The 16,510-nt window shown below is 36.3% G+C and overlaps 1 protein-coding gene across 10 annotated transcripts in view; it reads left to right on the top strand.

Annotated features, from left to right (window-relative positions):
• CEP350 (centrosomal protein 350) overlaps positions 1-16,510 on the top strand; it is a 98,689-nt gene that overhangs the window by 12,363 nt on the left and 69,816 nt on the right. For 7 of the 10 annotated variants that reach the window (XM_036271874.1, XM_036271876.1, XM_036271873.1 and 4 more), the window contains exons 6-10: positions 1,247-1,360; positions 4,678-4,791; positions 9,387-9,533; positions 11,037-11,695; positions 12,912-13,033. In XM_036271874.1, coding sequence (XP_036127767.1) covers positions 1,247-1,360; positions 4,678-4,791; positions 9,387-9,533; positions 11,037-11,695; positions 12,912-13,033 — 1,156 coding nt within the window. Of the gene's footprint in view, positions 1-1,246; positions 1,361-4,677; positions 4,792-6,515; positions 6,544-9,386; positions 9,534-11,036; positions 11,696-12,911; positions 13,034-16,510 lie in introns of those variants that run through there. The other 3 variants (XM_036271877.1, XM_036271881.1, XM_036271882.1) reach the window with 2 other exon arrangements.

The raw sequence follows: 16,510 nt of genomic DNA, 5'->3' as shown, positions 1-16,510 counted from the left end.
GGATGTGGACAAATTGGAATCCTCATACATTGCTGGCGAGAATGTAAAATTGTGCAGCTATTTTAGAAAACAGTTTGGCAGTTCCTCAAAAAGTTAAACATAGAGTTACTATATGACCCAGCTATTCCACTCTTACGTATAATACCCAAGGTAATTGAAAACATATGTCCACACAAAAACTTGTACACAAATGTTCATAGCAGCATTAATACTAGCCAAAAATAAACACCCCAAATGTCTGTCATCTGATGGATAGATAACAAGTGTTGGTATACTCATACAATGGAGTATATCATTCAACAATAAAAAGGAATAGAGCTTTGCTAAATGTTATATAGTTTTGTTGAAAACATTTTGCTAAGTGAAGAAGCCATATACAAAAGGCCACATACTGTGTGATTCTGTTTTTTTTTTTTTTTTTAATTTTCTTTCTTTTTTTTTTTTTTTTTTTATCCTCACCAGAGGACATTTTTCCATTTTTTGTTCAGATAGAGTGGGAGGGGGAGAGAGAGAGAGAGAGGGAAACATCGATGTGAAAGTGACACATCGAGTGGCTGCCACCCGCACGACCAACCAGGGCCGGGGACAAACTGCAACCGAGGTACGTGCCCTTAGCGGGAACCAAACCTGGGTCTCTCGGGACCGCAGGCCGACGCTCCAACCGCTGAGCCAAACCGGCCAGGGCTGTTTTTTTTTGTTTGTTTTTTTTTTAATATATTTGTATTGATTTTTTAGAGAGAGAGGCAGGGAGAGAGAGACAGAAACGTCGATGTGAGAGAGAAACATTGATTGGCTGCCTCCTGCCCGCCCCCTACTGGGGATCGAGCCTGCAACCCAGGCATGTGTTCTGACTAGGAATTGAACTGGGACCTTCAGTGCATGGGATGATGCTCAGTCCACCAAGCCACACCAGCTGGGGTGGGGCTGTATGATTCTATTTATATGAAATGTCCAGAATAGGCACATCCATAAAAATAGAAAGTAGATTAGCAGTTGCCAGGGAATAGAGACAGTAATGTGGGGAGTGACCGCTAATGTGTACAGCGTTTCTTTTCAGGGAGACGAAATGCTCAGGAATTAGATGGTGATAGTTGTATACCTTTGTAAATACACTACAAACCACTGAGTTGTACACTTTAAAAGAGTGAATTTTATAGAATGTTAATTATATCTCGCTTTTTAAAAGTTTAATAAAACTTATAAAGCAATTTTGATAAGAATGTTCTGTACTGTTGGTATGTATTAGGCTTCAATCCTTCAGAGACCAAGATTCGGACCCCTGATGGCAAAGTGTGGCAAGAGGCTGAGTTTCAAAACATGAGTAGAGAACTGTATCGAGACTTAGCACTTCACTTTGCAGGTGAGAGTAGAGCTTTCTAAGGTTTTAAGTGTTTATCATGCATGCTATCTAACTTAAAATATCTAAGCATAAAGTGGTCACCGAGCTAAAGATATCTCCCCTTTCTAACTACATGGTATACTAAAGTAGTGGTGGTTTTAGTCTTAAGGCTCTCTCAGCCTCTAGGCTCTGCTCCAGGATTAAAATTAGCATTCATGGCTGAGGAGACAGAAACGAGGCTATTTTTAAACTGGGGGACTTGCAGAGTAAGGCCTGTCTGATTTGAAGAAAATACAGCAGTCTAGTTGAAGTTTCTGTCTTCTACTAGACCTCTGACATCTTTGAAATGGTCAGTAATTTGGCAGGCTGGCAGATAAGACACTAACATGAGGGCAAAATGCAGGAAGAAAAATGAACCTTTTAAGGAAGGGAATAATGTTAGAGAATTGGAAATACAAAGAATTTCTGGAAGATAGGAAGAGGGAAATAGGAACGTCATACTCATTAAATACCTAGTATGATTTTGGACAAGATGCTGGGAATTTAGTCTTCTGTATTTTTTATAGTTGAGGAAATTGAGGCTCAAAAGAGTAATTTTCCAAAGGTTGCATAGAGTAGTTAAGAATTGAAGCAAAGGTGGGTAAAGGGGCTGGGGGCTGGGGGACATATATAATAGTGTCAACAATAAAATAAAATAAAAAGAAGCCAAGATTCAAAGCCAACTCTGTCTGACTGTAAAGCTGAGATTTTTCTAGTAAGCCTCCATAGAGATTCTTCTAATACATTTTGTGGCATTATTCAGCCCAGTTTTTCTACTATTATTATTGGAGCAGTGTATTCAGAACTTTTTTTCTCATGTGGAGAATAATTGTAATAGTTAAGGGCAAAGATTTTTTCCTTTTTTTTTTTTTCTTTATTGATTCGAGAGAGAGGGATAGAAACATTGATGAGAAAGAACATCGATTGGCCGCCTCCTGCATGCCCATACCGGTGGGACAAGAGCAAATATTTTGGAATCAGCTTTAAAGGGTTCAAACTTGGGCTTTGCCACTTATTAGCTGTGTATACTGCCTGTGTTACATAACCTCTCTTCCTTGGTTTTCTCATGTGTAAAGTAGGGGTAATAACAATATAACTCATAGGACAGTATCATAGACAAGTACAATGTTGAATGCCAAAGAACTCTTAAAGAAGTTTGTCTGTTATACTCTTGTTGTGGTAGATGAATTCTCTGTTCCTAGTTAAGACCAACCCATCCACTTGTGTTTCAGATTCCATTTGCTCGTGTGTATTTAAGGACCTAACTTTAGCCCTGTTTCCTTTCTTTTATGTCATCAAGTTTTCCCTCTCTACGGGGTCATGCCTATCAACATACTGTTTGACAACATGCTGTTCTCTCAGCTGTCATAAAATAACCCATCTTTGGCCCTACTCTCTTCAACTGCTGCTGTTTATCTCCTGTTGACAGAAAAACTTCGAAAAGTTGCCCTACACTCATTGTCTCCAGTTTCCCTCCTCCCTTTTACTCTTGAATTCGTTCTATTAGGTTTTTGCTCCTACTTCTCTGTAAACTGCTGTTGTCAAGATCATCAGTTACTTCCACATTGCTAAATCCAGTGTTTAATTTTGATTTGTCATCTTGCTCTCTCAGCAACATTAGACATGATTGAAACTCTTCACTTGACATTTAGGATACCTTAAGTGTTTGATTTCCTCCTCTAAGTCTTGTTGCTCCTTTTCAGTTTTTTTCCTAATCGACTCCCTGATTTCTGAACATTGGCATGTCCCATTCTTAGTACTTGGGTCTGTCTCCCTCCCCTCCCCGCCTTTCTCCTACCCCTCTTTAAAACGTTTATCTATCTACATACAGAGGAGACAAGCTCATCTAGTCTCAGGGCTTTAAATATTTGTTGTCGTTGATAATTCCCAATTTTATGTCTCTAACTTCTCCTGTGAACTCAGACTCTCAGATCCAGCTGCTAATGCCACATCTTCCTTTGGATGTATAGTAGGTTTCTTAAGCTTAATATATTTGAAATGGAGCTAACTAACTAAATGGGGTTGCTGTACACCCCTTAAACCTACTCCTCAGGTCTCTCCACCTCAGGCAATCCTATTTTTCTAATTGCTTAGGCCCCTTGACCCCCATATTTTCCTTGTATCTAATATTGTCTGAAATATATCTAAAATAAAACCACATAACCTGCCTCTGTCACTGCTACCTAGGTCCAAGCCATCAGTCTCTTGCCTGGATTACTGCAGTAGCCTTCTAACTGCTTTCCCTGCTTGTGCTTTCCATCCGAGTCTGTTCTCATCACAGCTGTTAGAGTAAGCTCGTTCAAATTTAATTGAGATTATATCACTCCTTTGCTCAAAATCTTCCCCAAACTTCCCATCTCATGCTTAAGTAAAACCTGAAGTTCTTGTGATGACCTATAAAGCCCTACATGGTCTGGCCCTCAGTTATGTTTCTGGCCCTAGTTATTGCAGTTTTCCTGTCTTCACTTCATGCAAACTGGCCTCCTGCTGTTTCCTAGGCACGTGGTATGCTCCTGCCTTACGGCCTGTGACTCATATTTACTTCACTTGCCCAGAATGCAGAACTCTATGAAGTATATGTATTTAGATCTGTAATAGAGGTTAATTTATACACACACACACACACGCGCGCACACACACACATGGGTGGGCAAAAGTAGGTTTATGTTGTGAGTATGTGAAACAGTTTATTCCTGTATTATTTATTTATCAAATTGTATTATTTATTTGTATTATGTAAAACTACTTTGCCCACTCATATATATATTCCCAGATTAGAATTGAGAAAATTACTGAATAGTAATTTGTATGAGAAATACCTTGACATACTTCACTAGCATATCCATAAAAGGGCCTAATTTAGGAATATTATATTGAGTATTTTATAAAGTTTTATTCTAGAAGTTCATCAATATCTCAGCTACATAGGAATTTTTAAATGAAATTGGAATCTGAAAAAGTGTTTTACTTCTGAGATTCTATAAAGGCTATGGATCCTGGGTTGGAAAGCATTACTGTTGAAGTTTCTTCCAGTTTGTAAAAATGAGCTAATTTTCGCAAGTGTTTCCTGAAAAAAATAAACACCCAGAATTGGAACCTAATGGTAGAGTAGTGGTAATCATTAGACCTTTCCATAAGAAGAGTTGGCACTGGTAGCTGATGGGTCATAGAACCTCCGGGAAGGTTTCTTTCTCCCTACCTGAATTACAAACTTTATATTGATTTTTCATACTCGGGAGAGGATGAGTGGGTGGGTAGGAATCATTGTAATATTTGCTGTAAATGTTTCTGATTTTCAGATGATATCTCAATGAAAGAGAAACCTGTTGAGAAAAGCAAAGAGAAGAAAGTGGTCAAGCCAGTACGAAAAGTCCAAAAGGTAGCACAGTTTTCAAGTCCAGAATGCAAAACAGGTTAGTCTTCTCAATGTCACATACCTCCTAAAATTGGCCGTTACTGAAACGGCATCTGTTTGGAAATAAATGTTTATTAACCAGATGTTCTCATTGTTTGGCACACGTAAAAATGGAATACAATTTATATGTCATTTTATGTGTATGTGTTTAATTGACATAGCATAAGCTATACGTATTTAGAATGTATAGTTTGATAAGTTTTCATATATGTATATATCCATGAAGTCACATGTTCACCATGATCCTGAATACATCTGTTATTCCCCAACATTTTTTCTGTCATATTTATGTATTTATTTATTTATTTAATCTTTACTTGAGGATATTGTTCCATTTGTCTTCAGATAGAGTGGGAGAGAGGGAGAGAGAGAGAGACATCCATGTGAGAAAGACACACTGACTGGTTGCCTCTTGCATGATCTCGACCGGGGCTGGGGACAAATCGCAACTGAGGTGTGTGCCCTTGGCTGGAATTGAACCTGCAACTCATTGGTCCATGGGCTGATGCTCTGCTGTTGATCCCAAATGGCCAGAACTATCAATTTTATTTTATTTTTTAATTTATTTTTATATTTTTATTCATCCTCATCTGAGGATATTTTTTCTATTTTTTGGGTTTGGGGGGAGAGACATACATCGATTGGTTGCTTCCTGCATGCACCCTAACTGGGGCTGGGGATCCAGGTATGTGCCTTTTACCAGATATTGAACCCAAGACCTTTGGTACCCAGGTGGATCAATGCTGGCCAAGGCTTTTCTGTCATTTTTAATAGAAATTAATCAGATGAAAGGCTATGATTTTTATGTAGTGAACTTTTATATACAGAGGGATTGTTCATGACTGTCGTTGGGGAAAGTATGGCAGTCTACGCCTATAGTGTTCAGGCTGGACTCAGAATAGATCAAGACCGGGAAAAAGAATTCCCTAGTTCCATAGTGATCAACATTTCAGGCTTGATCCAGATTGCCCGGATTTATAACCTAGCTTTGTTTCTTTGGTAAATGAGTTAATTTTAGTGTCCTTCATTTTTCCCATATATAAAATGGGAGGGCAGCAGTACTTCTGACGGGGTTGTTGTGAGAACTTAAGTAATATCTAAAGGGACTTGATATAGGCCCTGGCATATTGTAATGCAAATATTTGCTATATGTGAGGCATTGTGCTATACTAAGTTTAGGCAGTAGTGGTAAGCAAGATACACATAGCCCTGCTCTCCTAGAGCTTATAATATTGTCAGGAAGACTGTAGATACATAGTTAGAATTAAGTGTGGTGATAGGGGATATGCAAGGTCTGTGGGAACAAAGAGCGGGAGTGATGGGACACTGGGTTTTGACTAGCACTGTATTTCTGGTCATAGACTAATCAATAGAGTGGCAAATAACATAATTTGTGACATCCATTGTTAACTCTAGCTGTCATAAGAGAATGACCCTCAATGTATACAGATAAAAAATAAGGTTTATAGGAGCATAAATTATCTGAACGTAAACTAAAATAATTCTTACATTAAAAAGATGAGCCTGGTCGGTTTTGCTCAGTGGTTAGAGAGTTGGCCCGTGGACCAGAGTCCTGGGTTCTGTTCCCGCTAAGAGCATGTACCTCAGTTGCAGTTTGTCCCTGGCCCGGTTGGAGTCGTGTGGGTGGCAACCAGTCAATGATGTCTCTCTCACATCAATGTTTCTCTCTCTCTTTTCCTCCCTCTCTCCCTCCCATTCTAGCTGAAGATGAATGCAAAAGTGTCCTTGGGTGAGGATTAAAAAAAAAAAAATGAGATGTGTTATTTTTTATGAGTTACTATGGAATACTGTTGTCAGGGGCATAGTTTGAAATGAAACACTGGGGCCACTATAACTTTTCAACACTGATCTTGGATTGTACTTGTCCAGTTTTGTGGTAGGCTAATTTCCATGTATGCACTGGGGCAGTGACCAAGACAGAGTCATAAAATGTGCAGTATTAATTGTTTATCAATAGTGAAAGTCCTCTTTTTCTACCAATGACTGCATGACACTATGCCAGAAAGCCAGAATTCAGAAATAACCACCCAGCATATTCAGAAGCCAACATTTATACATAACTACCCAGTATATTCATGGTTGCTTGGCTTTTGATTCAGAAAATTAAGCTGAAATTGAAGAGAGGCCTGTTCTCCCATTTTGCTTAAGAACATAAAGTTTTTTATAAATAGATGGAGCAATAGATGCAGATCTTTTTCAATATTTTAGATAGACTGTTTAAGGTTAATAACATGGTACAAAAATACTTCTTTTCTAAAATAAACACATTTATAATTCATGTTTCTTTATAATAGATGTTTTCATTAAAACTATACTTGCATTTAAACTTTTAAATTAAAAGCCCTTTTTAAAGAAACTCTAAATGGAATGTCTTTTATTAGAAATCCAATTAAAATAGCATCACAGAAAGCTTGAAAAATAGAAGAAAACACCAAAAACCACTACCCTTACTTAAATAAATTACTGATATTATTTGGTGTACTTCATTACAATAGTTTTAAAATCATAATTATACGTGATTGTAATCTTGCATATTTAAAATTTTATCTTTCTTTTTTTAGAAGCTTTCTGTATAACATTTTTGTTATTTCTTATGGAAATTGATTTGAAATGGCCACACAGTACTCCATCTTGTAGAAACCTAGTTGAATGAACCATTCACCATTCTTCAATATTTAGGTTACTTCTGATATTATAATGATACGGTGAACATTTTTATTTTTTCTTTCTTTCTTTTGTATTATTTTTATTAGATACAATGCCACTACTTGCATTATTTAAGCAAGGTAAATAAGCACTTTTGGGGTCCCTGACACGTAATAGTGTTACTATTATTATTATTTTTTTAAAGAGAAGAACTATGCCTTCTTATAGTTGAACAAGCAATGCATAAGTAGAATGATTTTATTGTAATTTTACCAGCATTGGCTATCAGTGTAAAAATCTATTTTTCTAATTTAATTAGTTAAAAAAATTTTTTTAATTGGTTTTTAGAGAGAAGAAGGGGAAAGGAGAGAAAAAGAGAAACCTTGATTGGCTGCCTCCTGCATGCCTCCACACAGGGGATTAAGCCTGCAACCCAGGCAGGTGCCCTGACTAGGAATTGAACTGCTGACCTCTTGGTGCATGGGTTGATGCTTAGTACACTGAGCCACACTGGCTGGGCTAATTAGGTTTAAAGTACTCTTTTATTATTTTATTCCATTTCTTATATTACTTTGCATTTAAATATATATTTCAGCCAGGCCAGTGTGGCTCAGTTGTTGAACGTTGACCCATGCACCAAAAGTCGCTGGTTCAATTCCCGGTCAGGGGACATGCCCAGGTTGTGGGCCAGGTCCCCAGTGGGGGCATGCAGGAGGCGGCCAGTCGATGTTCTCTCTCATCAGTGTTTCTGTCTCTCTCTCTCTCTCCCTTCCTCTCTCTCTAATCAATAAAAAGAAAAAAAATTAAATATATATTTCATGTTTATTTTTATGGTTTCTATGTTAGAAACAGTCTTTTATACCATGTGTTGCTGTTTTTAAGTTACTGTCTGTTTCAAGATGATAGTCTGATTTAAAATTTTTTATAATCTGAAAATAGTAAATGAAAATATTTTCTTCTGGTATACAGCTGTAATTACTGGAACATTCTTTTATTTTTATGAACTTTTATAATTAGGGCTGTTGAAAATGTTGATGGTATTTGTTCTTTTTTTGTTTTTGTTTTTAAATTCCTACCCGAGGGCATTTTTACATTAATCTTCAGATAGAGCTGGAGGGAAAAAAGGAGAGAGAAAGAGAGAGAGAGAGAGAGAGAGAGAAAAGAAAGAAAAGAAAGAGAAACATTGATGTGAGAGAGATACATCAATTGGCTGCCACCTGCACTACCCCAACCAGGGCTGGGGACGAACCGCAACTGAGGTACATTGCCCTTGGCCAGAACTGAACCTGAGACTCTCTGGTCTGTGGGTGACACTCTTACCACTGAGCCATAACGGCCAGAGCGGTATTTGTTTTTTTAATGTCATTATTTTATGTATAAAAATGTAGTATGTAGTTTTGGTATATATCTAAAATTTAATGTGAAATTCCATGTAATACCATCCCCTCTAAAGTTAATCACGGTTAACTGTTTGTTATGTTATATATTTCTTCAAATATTTTTGTGTGCTTAGATTAAGTCATTTGTTTGTTTAGCAAACATAGATTCTATTATGTGCCAGATACTGTGCTAGTGTTGATAAACCAAAACTTAACTTTTATAGTTAAGGCATATTTTTGTTCTGTGCCAAAATTGTTGGATTCAGTGACCTAGTTTTTGAGGTTTCAGTTATTATTTGTATTTGCTACTTAGCTTTCAAAGTATTTTATACTTATTTGAGGTGTATGGGTAAATCAAGATTTAAACAAACTCTTCATTGATTTTGGAGACTTAGGGTTAAAAGTAAAAGATTGTAAACCTTTTGACTTTAGTTTAAGAAAAGCATAAGATTATTAGAAATCTGTATGATTGAATAGATGCACTTCTTACAGCTAAAATTTACATTTTAAATTCAATGCAGAATATATATATATATATTTTTTTTAGGTAGCAGTCGTCTGATAAGTACGTCTTCTTGGAGAGATGGACAAAAATTAGTAAAGAAGATTCTGGGACCTGCACCCAAAACGGAACAAAAAGAGCGAAGAACAGTATCAAGTGACAGAAGTGGAAGAGAGAGAACTACTAAATCTGGTAAGTGATCAAATTATTAAATTATCTCAATAATTAAAATTGAGAAAAACAATTAAAAGTTGCTTGTGTAAGTACTTAAAGAGGGTGAAAATACTCTTTGGTAATACTTTATGACTTTGCTTTATATGTATAATTGTGAATGTAGCTCAAAAAAGAAGACATGGCCTATAGGGCTTGTCTATAAATAATTTCTGCACAGAGGTATTTTGGTGATCTTTATTAAGAATTCTGTTTATGTTATATTAATTACATTTAGCTGTCATTGTGAATAACAAAGCTTTATTTAATCAAATATTATTAGACTTTTAGGAACCTTAAGAGAATCAAATCCAATCTCTTTCATTCCTGTGTGCACAAATATAGACACACATTAACAGAGTTGAATTTTTTTATTTGGCAGATTAGGAAATAAACCCTGAGAGAGAATTGAGTATACAGGCAATAAGTGGCAAAATTTGAGCTAGGATCCACAGTTGCTTAGTTTGACCCATGAGTCCATTACTTTTTTCTTTTTTTTTTTTAATCCTCACCTGAGGACATTTTTTTATATTTTTTTGGAAAAATGAGTGGAAGGGAGAGAGAGAGAGAGAGAAACATCGACGTGAAAGGAACACATCGAGTGGCTGCCACCCGCACGACCCAACCAGGGCCGGGGACAAACTGCAACCGAGGTATGTGTCCTTAGCAGGAACTGAACCTGGGTCTCTCTGGACCACAGGCCGAAGCTCCAATTGCTGAGCCAAACCGGCCAGGGCACATTTTTCTTTTTGAAATGTCTTGAATGCTGTTCGCAATAACTAGTTACTTTTTCATGAACACTTATTTTGGGAAATGAAATATATGTACCTATAGGCCAGCTTTCCTTTTCAGCAGGAAAATTTGCCTTAATTTGAACTTCTGGAATAGTTTCAGTAAGAAATGCAATTGCAACTATAATTTAGTATATACAGGTCAATATATACTTTGTATTTTCTTCTCTTCACTTTTCATTTAGCTTGTAAATCAACTCATGTGCATTCTCAGCCTAAAATTAAGCCACATCAACAAATGTCTAGATAATAAAATGATTGTTTTCTATATATTTAATTTTTTTTTTGTCATTCATTGGAGAGTTGTGGCTGCTTAACATTGTTGGTTTTTTATTGAACTTTTGGGTATTTGGGAGGGAGAGTGACATTAAATAAGCACATGAGAGAGAAATTGTCATTTTCTATTAATAGATAAATATTCACATCAACAATAATATCTGTCCTTACTTCAGAAATATTAAAAGATGCATTTTTCCAGATGCCAAGGAAGGATAGTGTTTCAGAATATAGAATTTTTTCTCCTACTGTTAAAAAAGGTTTTTGCTTTCTTCTATAATATTCTTTAGAAGACTTTATATAATATTTGATTTAGAGTTTAAGATAAATCAAAATTCCCTGACTTTCTCCTGAATGCAATAATTTTTAGGAAAGAATACAGAATTTTAATACATCACTAATAGTTCATCCTTTGCAGGGGGTCATATTGGAAGAGCAGAATCTGATCCCAGGTTGGATGTTTTACATAGACCTCTTCCACGGAACTTGGAACGTTCAAGAAGTCGAGCTCGGTCTGAAAATAATATAAAGAAAGTAGTTCCATCTCTTTCAGATAATAAACAGGAGGAAAATACTGCCTTAAATAAGGACTTTTTACCTGTTGAAATTCGTGGAATTCTTGATGACCTACAGCTGGATTCTGCAGCTCAGGCAACAAGGCAAGAGACTGGAGAGTTACAGAATCAGAAGTCATCAGCACCACTACAAGCTTCAAGGAGTCATAGTCCAGTAAAAAGAAAACCTGACAAAATAACAGCTAGTGAAGATCCCCCTGTTATTTCTAAAAAGCGTCACTATGACACAGATGAAGTCCGACAGTACATTGTAAGACAGCAGGAGGAAAGGAAGAGGAAGCAAAATGAAGAGAAGAAGGCTCAAAAGGAGGCCACTGAGCAGAAGAACAAACGATTACAGGAGCTCTATCGGAAGCAGAAAGAAGCCTTTACTAAAGTAAAAAATGTGCCTCCTTCTGAACCCTCAGCAACTAGGCGACTGCAGGAAACTTACTCCAAATTGCTACTAGAAAAGACCTTGCTTGAAGAGCCGACTCATCAACATGTTATGCAGGAAACACAGGTAATAGTAGTGGCAGAAATACAAAGGGAAGTGATTTATAGTTAGGAAAAGTTTATTTGCTATAATAAACTTTAAAATTTACCGACCATTCCTAAGATTCAGATATATGTTCAGATAATATTTGTAATAATGATGGCCTTTCATGACATTATATATGAAAAGTTATTTGGTAAATATGATTGAACATAAGTACTCAATTAGTGTTTTACTATTTCTGTTACTGATCTCTGTTCATCACATCATTGCTATTAGTTATATCCCTACCTAGTCTTCATTGTATTACTGAGCAAATGAAGTTAGATTATGATAATGAAAAGCCTGGGTTTTTTAAAATATGTTTTTTATTGACATTTAGAGAGAGAATAAGCATGAGGGAGAGAGAAACATTGATTGGTTGCCTCCCTTACATACCCCATGTGGGGATGGAACCCGAAATCTGGTCATGTGCCCTGACTGGGAATCGAACTGGTGAATCTTTTGGTGTACAGGACAATACCCAACCAACTAAGCCACATCACCCAGGGCTGAAAAGCCTAGTTTTGTGATCTGCGATGAAATTGGAGAATATCCCAGTTTATTGTGATAATTTTATGAGTATTGCTAATGTTTTTAAAAATAATAAGAGTAATATTAAGTTCATACCATTTTAAAGGTTGTACAGACTTAAGCTTTGGTAAATTTTCACAACCCTGAGAAGATGTAGGTACTACTAGTGTTTCTACTTACCAGTGAAAAACTGATGTTTATTACATCCTCTAAAGTATGCAGTTAGTATCAGGTGTAATTTTGCTGTTAATTGTAATGGCTGGTTTTAAGACAAACTAAGTTTGAATTGTTTATTTTGTCCTCATCTGAGGACATTTTTCCATTTTTTGTTCAGATAGAGTGGGAGGGGGGGAGAGAGAGAGAAACATCGACATGAAAGGGACACATCGAGTGGTTGCCACCCGCACGACCCAACCAGGGCTGTGGACAAACTGCAACCGAGGTACGTTCCCTTAGTGGGAACCGAACCCGGGTCTCTCTGGACCGCAGGCTGATGCTCTAACCGCTGAGCCAAACCAGCCAGGACAGTTTGAATTGGTTTTATTTGACAGAAAAAAACCCTACATTTCATGATTTTTGTAAAGGTAAATGACTTAATATTTGTCCCATGTAGTCCCTAAATATATCTTCATGACGGGAGTCAGATAAATTTGATGTCCTTTTCTCCTAGATTAGACCAGGGTATCAGCCATCTGGAGAATCTGACAAAGAAAACAAAGTGCAGGAACGTCCCCCAAGTGCATCTTCCAGCAGTGACATGTCTCTGTCAGAACCTCCACAGCCTCTTGCAAGGTAAAAAGGGGAGAATGAAAGATGATTAAGGGTCTTTCTTTACATGAAATTTAGTATGAGGACAGTGGTCTGTGCTCAGTAAATTGTGTTGACTGACCTGTATGAGCAAGAGGTTTACTTAGAAATTGGTTTATATTTTCCGATGGATACTTACACATGGTTATATCTATATTTACTGCATCTCCTATTTTATTGTTCAACTTTTACCTGTCTTGTAATATCCAAAGTAAATGTCAGTTCCTCCTGGGGATCACTTGCAGTTAAAAGCACTCTTACTTTGAACTAAACACACAATAAAAGTTTGTTGGATGAATGAATCACAGTGAAATTAATATTTTAAAGTATTTGTGGTGAATGATTTTCAAAAGGAACTTCTGTATTCATTACTAATCAGAATTTCTTCATATGTCTCACACCAGTTTATTCATCTTACCTCTCAAAAGCTGTATTTGGAGGTGCATGTTGAACACATGAATAAGGACTAGGAAGGGATTTGATATCAGATTGGTGATTGAGGGGTATTTTACCTTAAATCTTTGTAAAAACTTTTTTTCCCTGTAATATATTGATTGCAATAAATTTTAAGAAAACAAACTATTGTGCAAGAAAGTTAAGGTTATTTTGAGATTGCATGGTTATAAATTATACTTTAAAATAACCATTTTGGGAAGAGAAAGATTTTGACATTCTTCTTTGGAGACTGCACAAATAAAAATCAAATCACTTTCCAATTTTGGGTTAATATACATAGTTCTGTCCCTCTAGTAATACTGATAAAAATGGCAAAAATTGATTGAGTAATTGTTAAGTTCCAGGCACTGATCTGAGTACTTTGCATGTGTTATTTTATTTGATACTTGTGACATTTTTTGAGTTAGGCACTGTTATTCCTGTTTTACAAAAGAGATAATTGAGACCTATAATTTAATTAACTTTCTCAAATATCAAAATGTTAGTGGTAGAGATGCATTTGAACTTGTCTGATCCCAGAAGCCTGTGCTTTACCCATTCTGCACACTACCTTCCAGTAAGTGAAATATTTCATATGATATAAGTTTGTCAATACATTTAAAATTTTAAGCATAAATAAACTTATATATTTTTTTTATTTGAATATTTATAGGTAGGTGTACTCTCCAGTTCATCTCAGTCCCATTATTGTTGTCAAACATATTCTGCTGGCTTCATGTCTTCAATTTTTACCTTGTCTTGAGTTTCCTTCTAGCTCTGCACAAGTAAGCCACTATTAAAAACAACCAAACATAAAGAAATCTATTACTAAACCTTGTTACCTTGCATATTTCTTTCCTTTCTTTTAATACCAAATTCTTTGACTTGTGATCGCCAACTTATTGCCTTCACTTTTCTCTACCTGTTCCTTAGCTTTTCCATTCCTGTTAATAGTTTTAACACATTTCAGTTACTTCATGCTTTAAAGCAAAGCATTTCTTTTCTTTGCTTTTCATGTCTCTTGATTCTTCATTAGTTGCCTGGAAAACTCCAAATTACTTATCTGATCTTGAAGACCTTGAAATGTAGCTCATAAGTCACTTTCCTTGGCTAGCAGAGTTCATTGTTCCCTGTCCACACCCTGTTGAACTTTATATATCTTTGTATTGGTACTTAACACTGTATTTTAGCTGTTTATTAATCTCTCATCCCTGCTAGATCTTGAGAAACTAAAGAGTAAGGATTAAGTCATAACTGAAGTCTTTTCATTGTAGTTTCCCCCATTTCTCTTCCATCAACATAGTACCTGCCAAAAAATTGTCATTCTAAACAGATGAATTTAAAGATTTTGTATTTACTCAGCATTACTTCTATTTATAACTTCCTTTGCATTCCCATTACTATACCTTAGTTCGAGCCCTAATAACCTCTCACCTTGCATTTGTAATAATCTATATTCTATGGCATAGAGTCTATGCACTAGTCTTCCTTTCTTTGTTCCATTTTCATAGTAGCCCTTCAGTATAAAAGACTGTTACAACATAACCTCCAAACCAAACCTTGCATGACAATGCTTTTCAATTTCCTTATCATCATGGCTACCCTTCTGCAGGTGATTTTTTTTTAACTTAATTGGTAGGACTTCACATTTATCCATACACTAGTTTGGTCTAAGGTTGCAGCCTATCCAAATAGCTTTACGCCCTGGACAGTTTTTCTCAGTGGTTAGAGCGTTGGCCCGCGGACCAGAGAATCCTGGGTTCGGTTCCCGCTAAGGGCATGTACCTTGCTTGCAGTTTGTCCCCGGTCCGGTTGGAGTCGTTTGGGTGGCAACCACTTGATGTGTCTCTCTCACATTGATGTTTCTTTCTCTATCTCCCTCTCTCCCTCCTGCTCTATCTGAAGATAAATGCAAAAAAAAAAAACCCCACAAAAAAACAAATAGCTTTGAGTCATCATTTGATAATGTAGTGTTAGCCATACTTCCCAGTTTTCTGTCATCCTCAAATTTGATAAACCTATCTTCATGTCATCATCCCAAAATAATGGACAATACCAAGGAAAAACCCTCATATAATTTTGTCTAAGGATCTTCTTAATAGTTAACAGCAGCCTTTAATATATCTATAGTATCCCTTAATACACAGGCTGTCCCTAGTCCGGAAACATAGGTGAATTCTATAGTGTTGTCTAGGACATCTTTATTCTGTTTTTAGACTTTATGGATATCCTACACTGTGTTGTATGTTTATGACTGGTACTCATAGTTTTACATTGGTACTCACTGTTTTGAAGTTCATTAATTTTTTTAAGATCTAGGTTGTAATAATCTTACTTCTTTAGTATGTATAATGTTAAATATAAATGTTGGCATTTATTTAATATTTGTTGATTAGGATAATGCATATTATGCCTATGTTAATATTCAGCAATCGTTTTCTTTCTTTGTTAATCCTCACTTGAGGGTATTTTTCCATTAATTTTTAGATTGAGTGGAAGAGAGGGAAAGAGAAAGAGAGAGAAAGGAGGGAGGGGGGGGAGAGAGAGAGAGAGAGACATTGATTGGTTGCCTCCTGTACAACCATGACTGGGACCGGGAATCAAACCTGCAACCCAGGTATGATGTACCCTTGACTGGAATTGAACCCAAGACCTTTTGGTCCAAGGGCCAACACTCTTAACTGCGAGCCATATCGACCAGGGCAAGATTCAGCAATCTTACACATTCTTTGTTATGTAACATTATTTTTAAAGGGAAAGGTAGAGCCACTGTTGTAAAGAATTTTGTCCACAGAGTTTTTAAGGTAGTAATGCCTCCTCTTTAATTAATGGCTTAAAATATCTAAGTTGAAGAAAGCAGTTTACAAAACCGTATGTCTAATAAGATTTCATTTTTGTGAAAATAATACCAGAACACAGCATACACCAAGAAAAATGTTTGGAAAGATATAATTCTAAATGAAATATTAATAGTGTCTTTTTTTGTCATTATTTAACTATGAGTGATATTTATCTTTTTGTCCTCTT

Source organism: Molossus molossus, unplaced genomic scaffold (genome assembly GCF_014108415.1).
Source record: "Molossus molossus isolate mMolMol1 unplaced genomic scaffold, mMolMol1.p scaffold_m16_p_20, whole genome shotgun sequence".
NCBI classification, from domain to species: domain Eukaryota; kingdom Metazoa; phylum Chordata; class Mammalia; order Chiroptera; family Molossidae; genus Molossus; species Molossus molossus.
The sequence above is the reverse complement of the archived record's forward strand: the minus strand, read 5'-3'. Positions and strand labels throughout refer to the sequence as shown.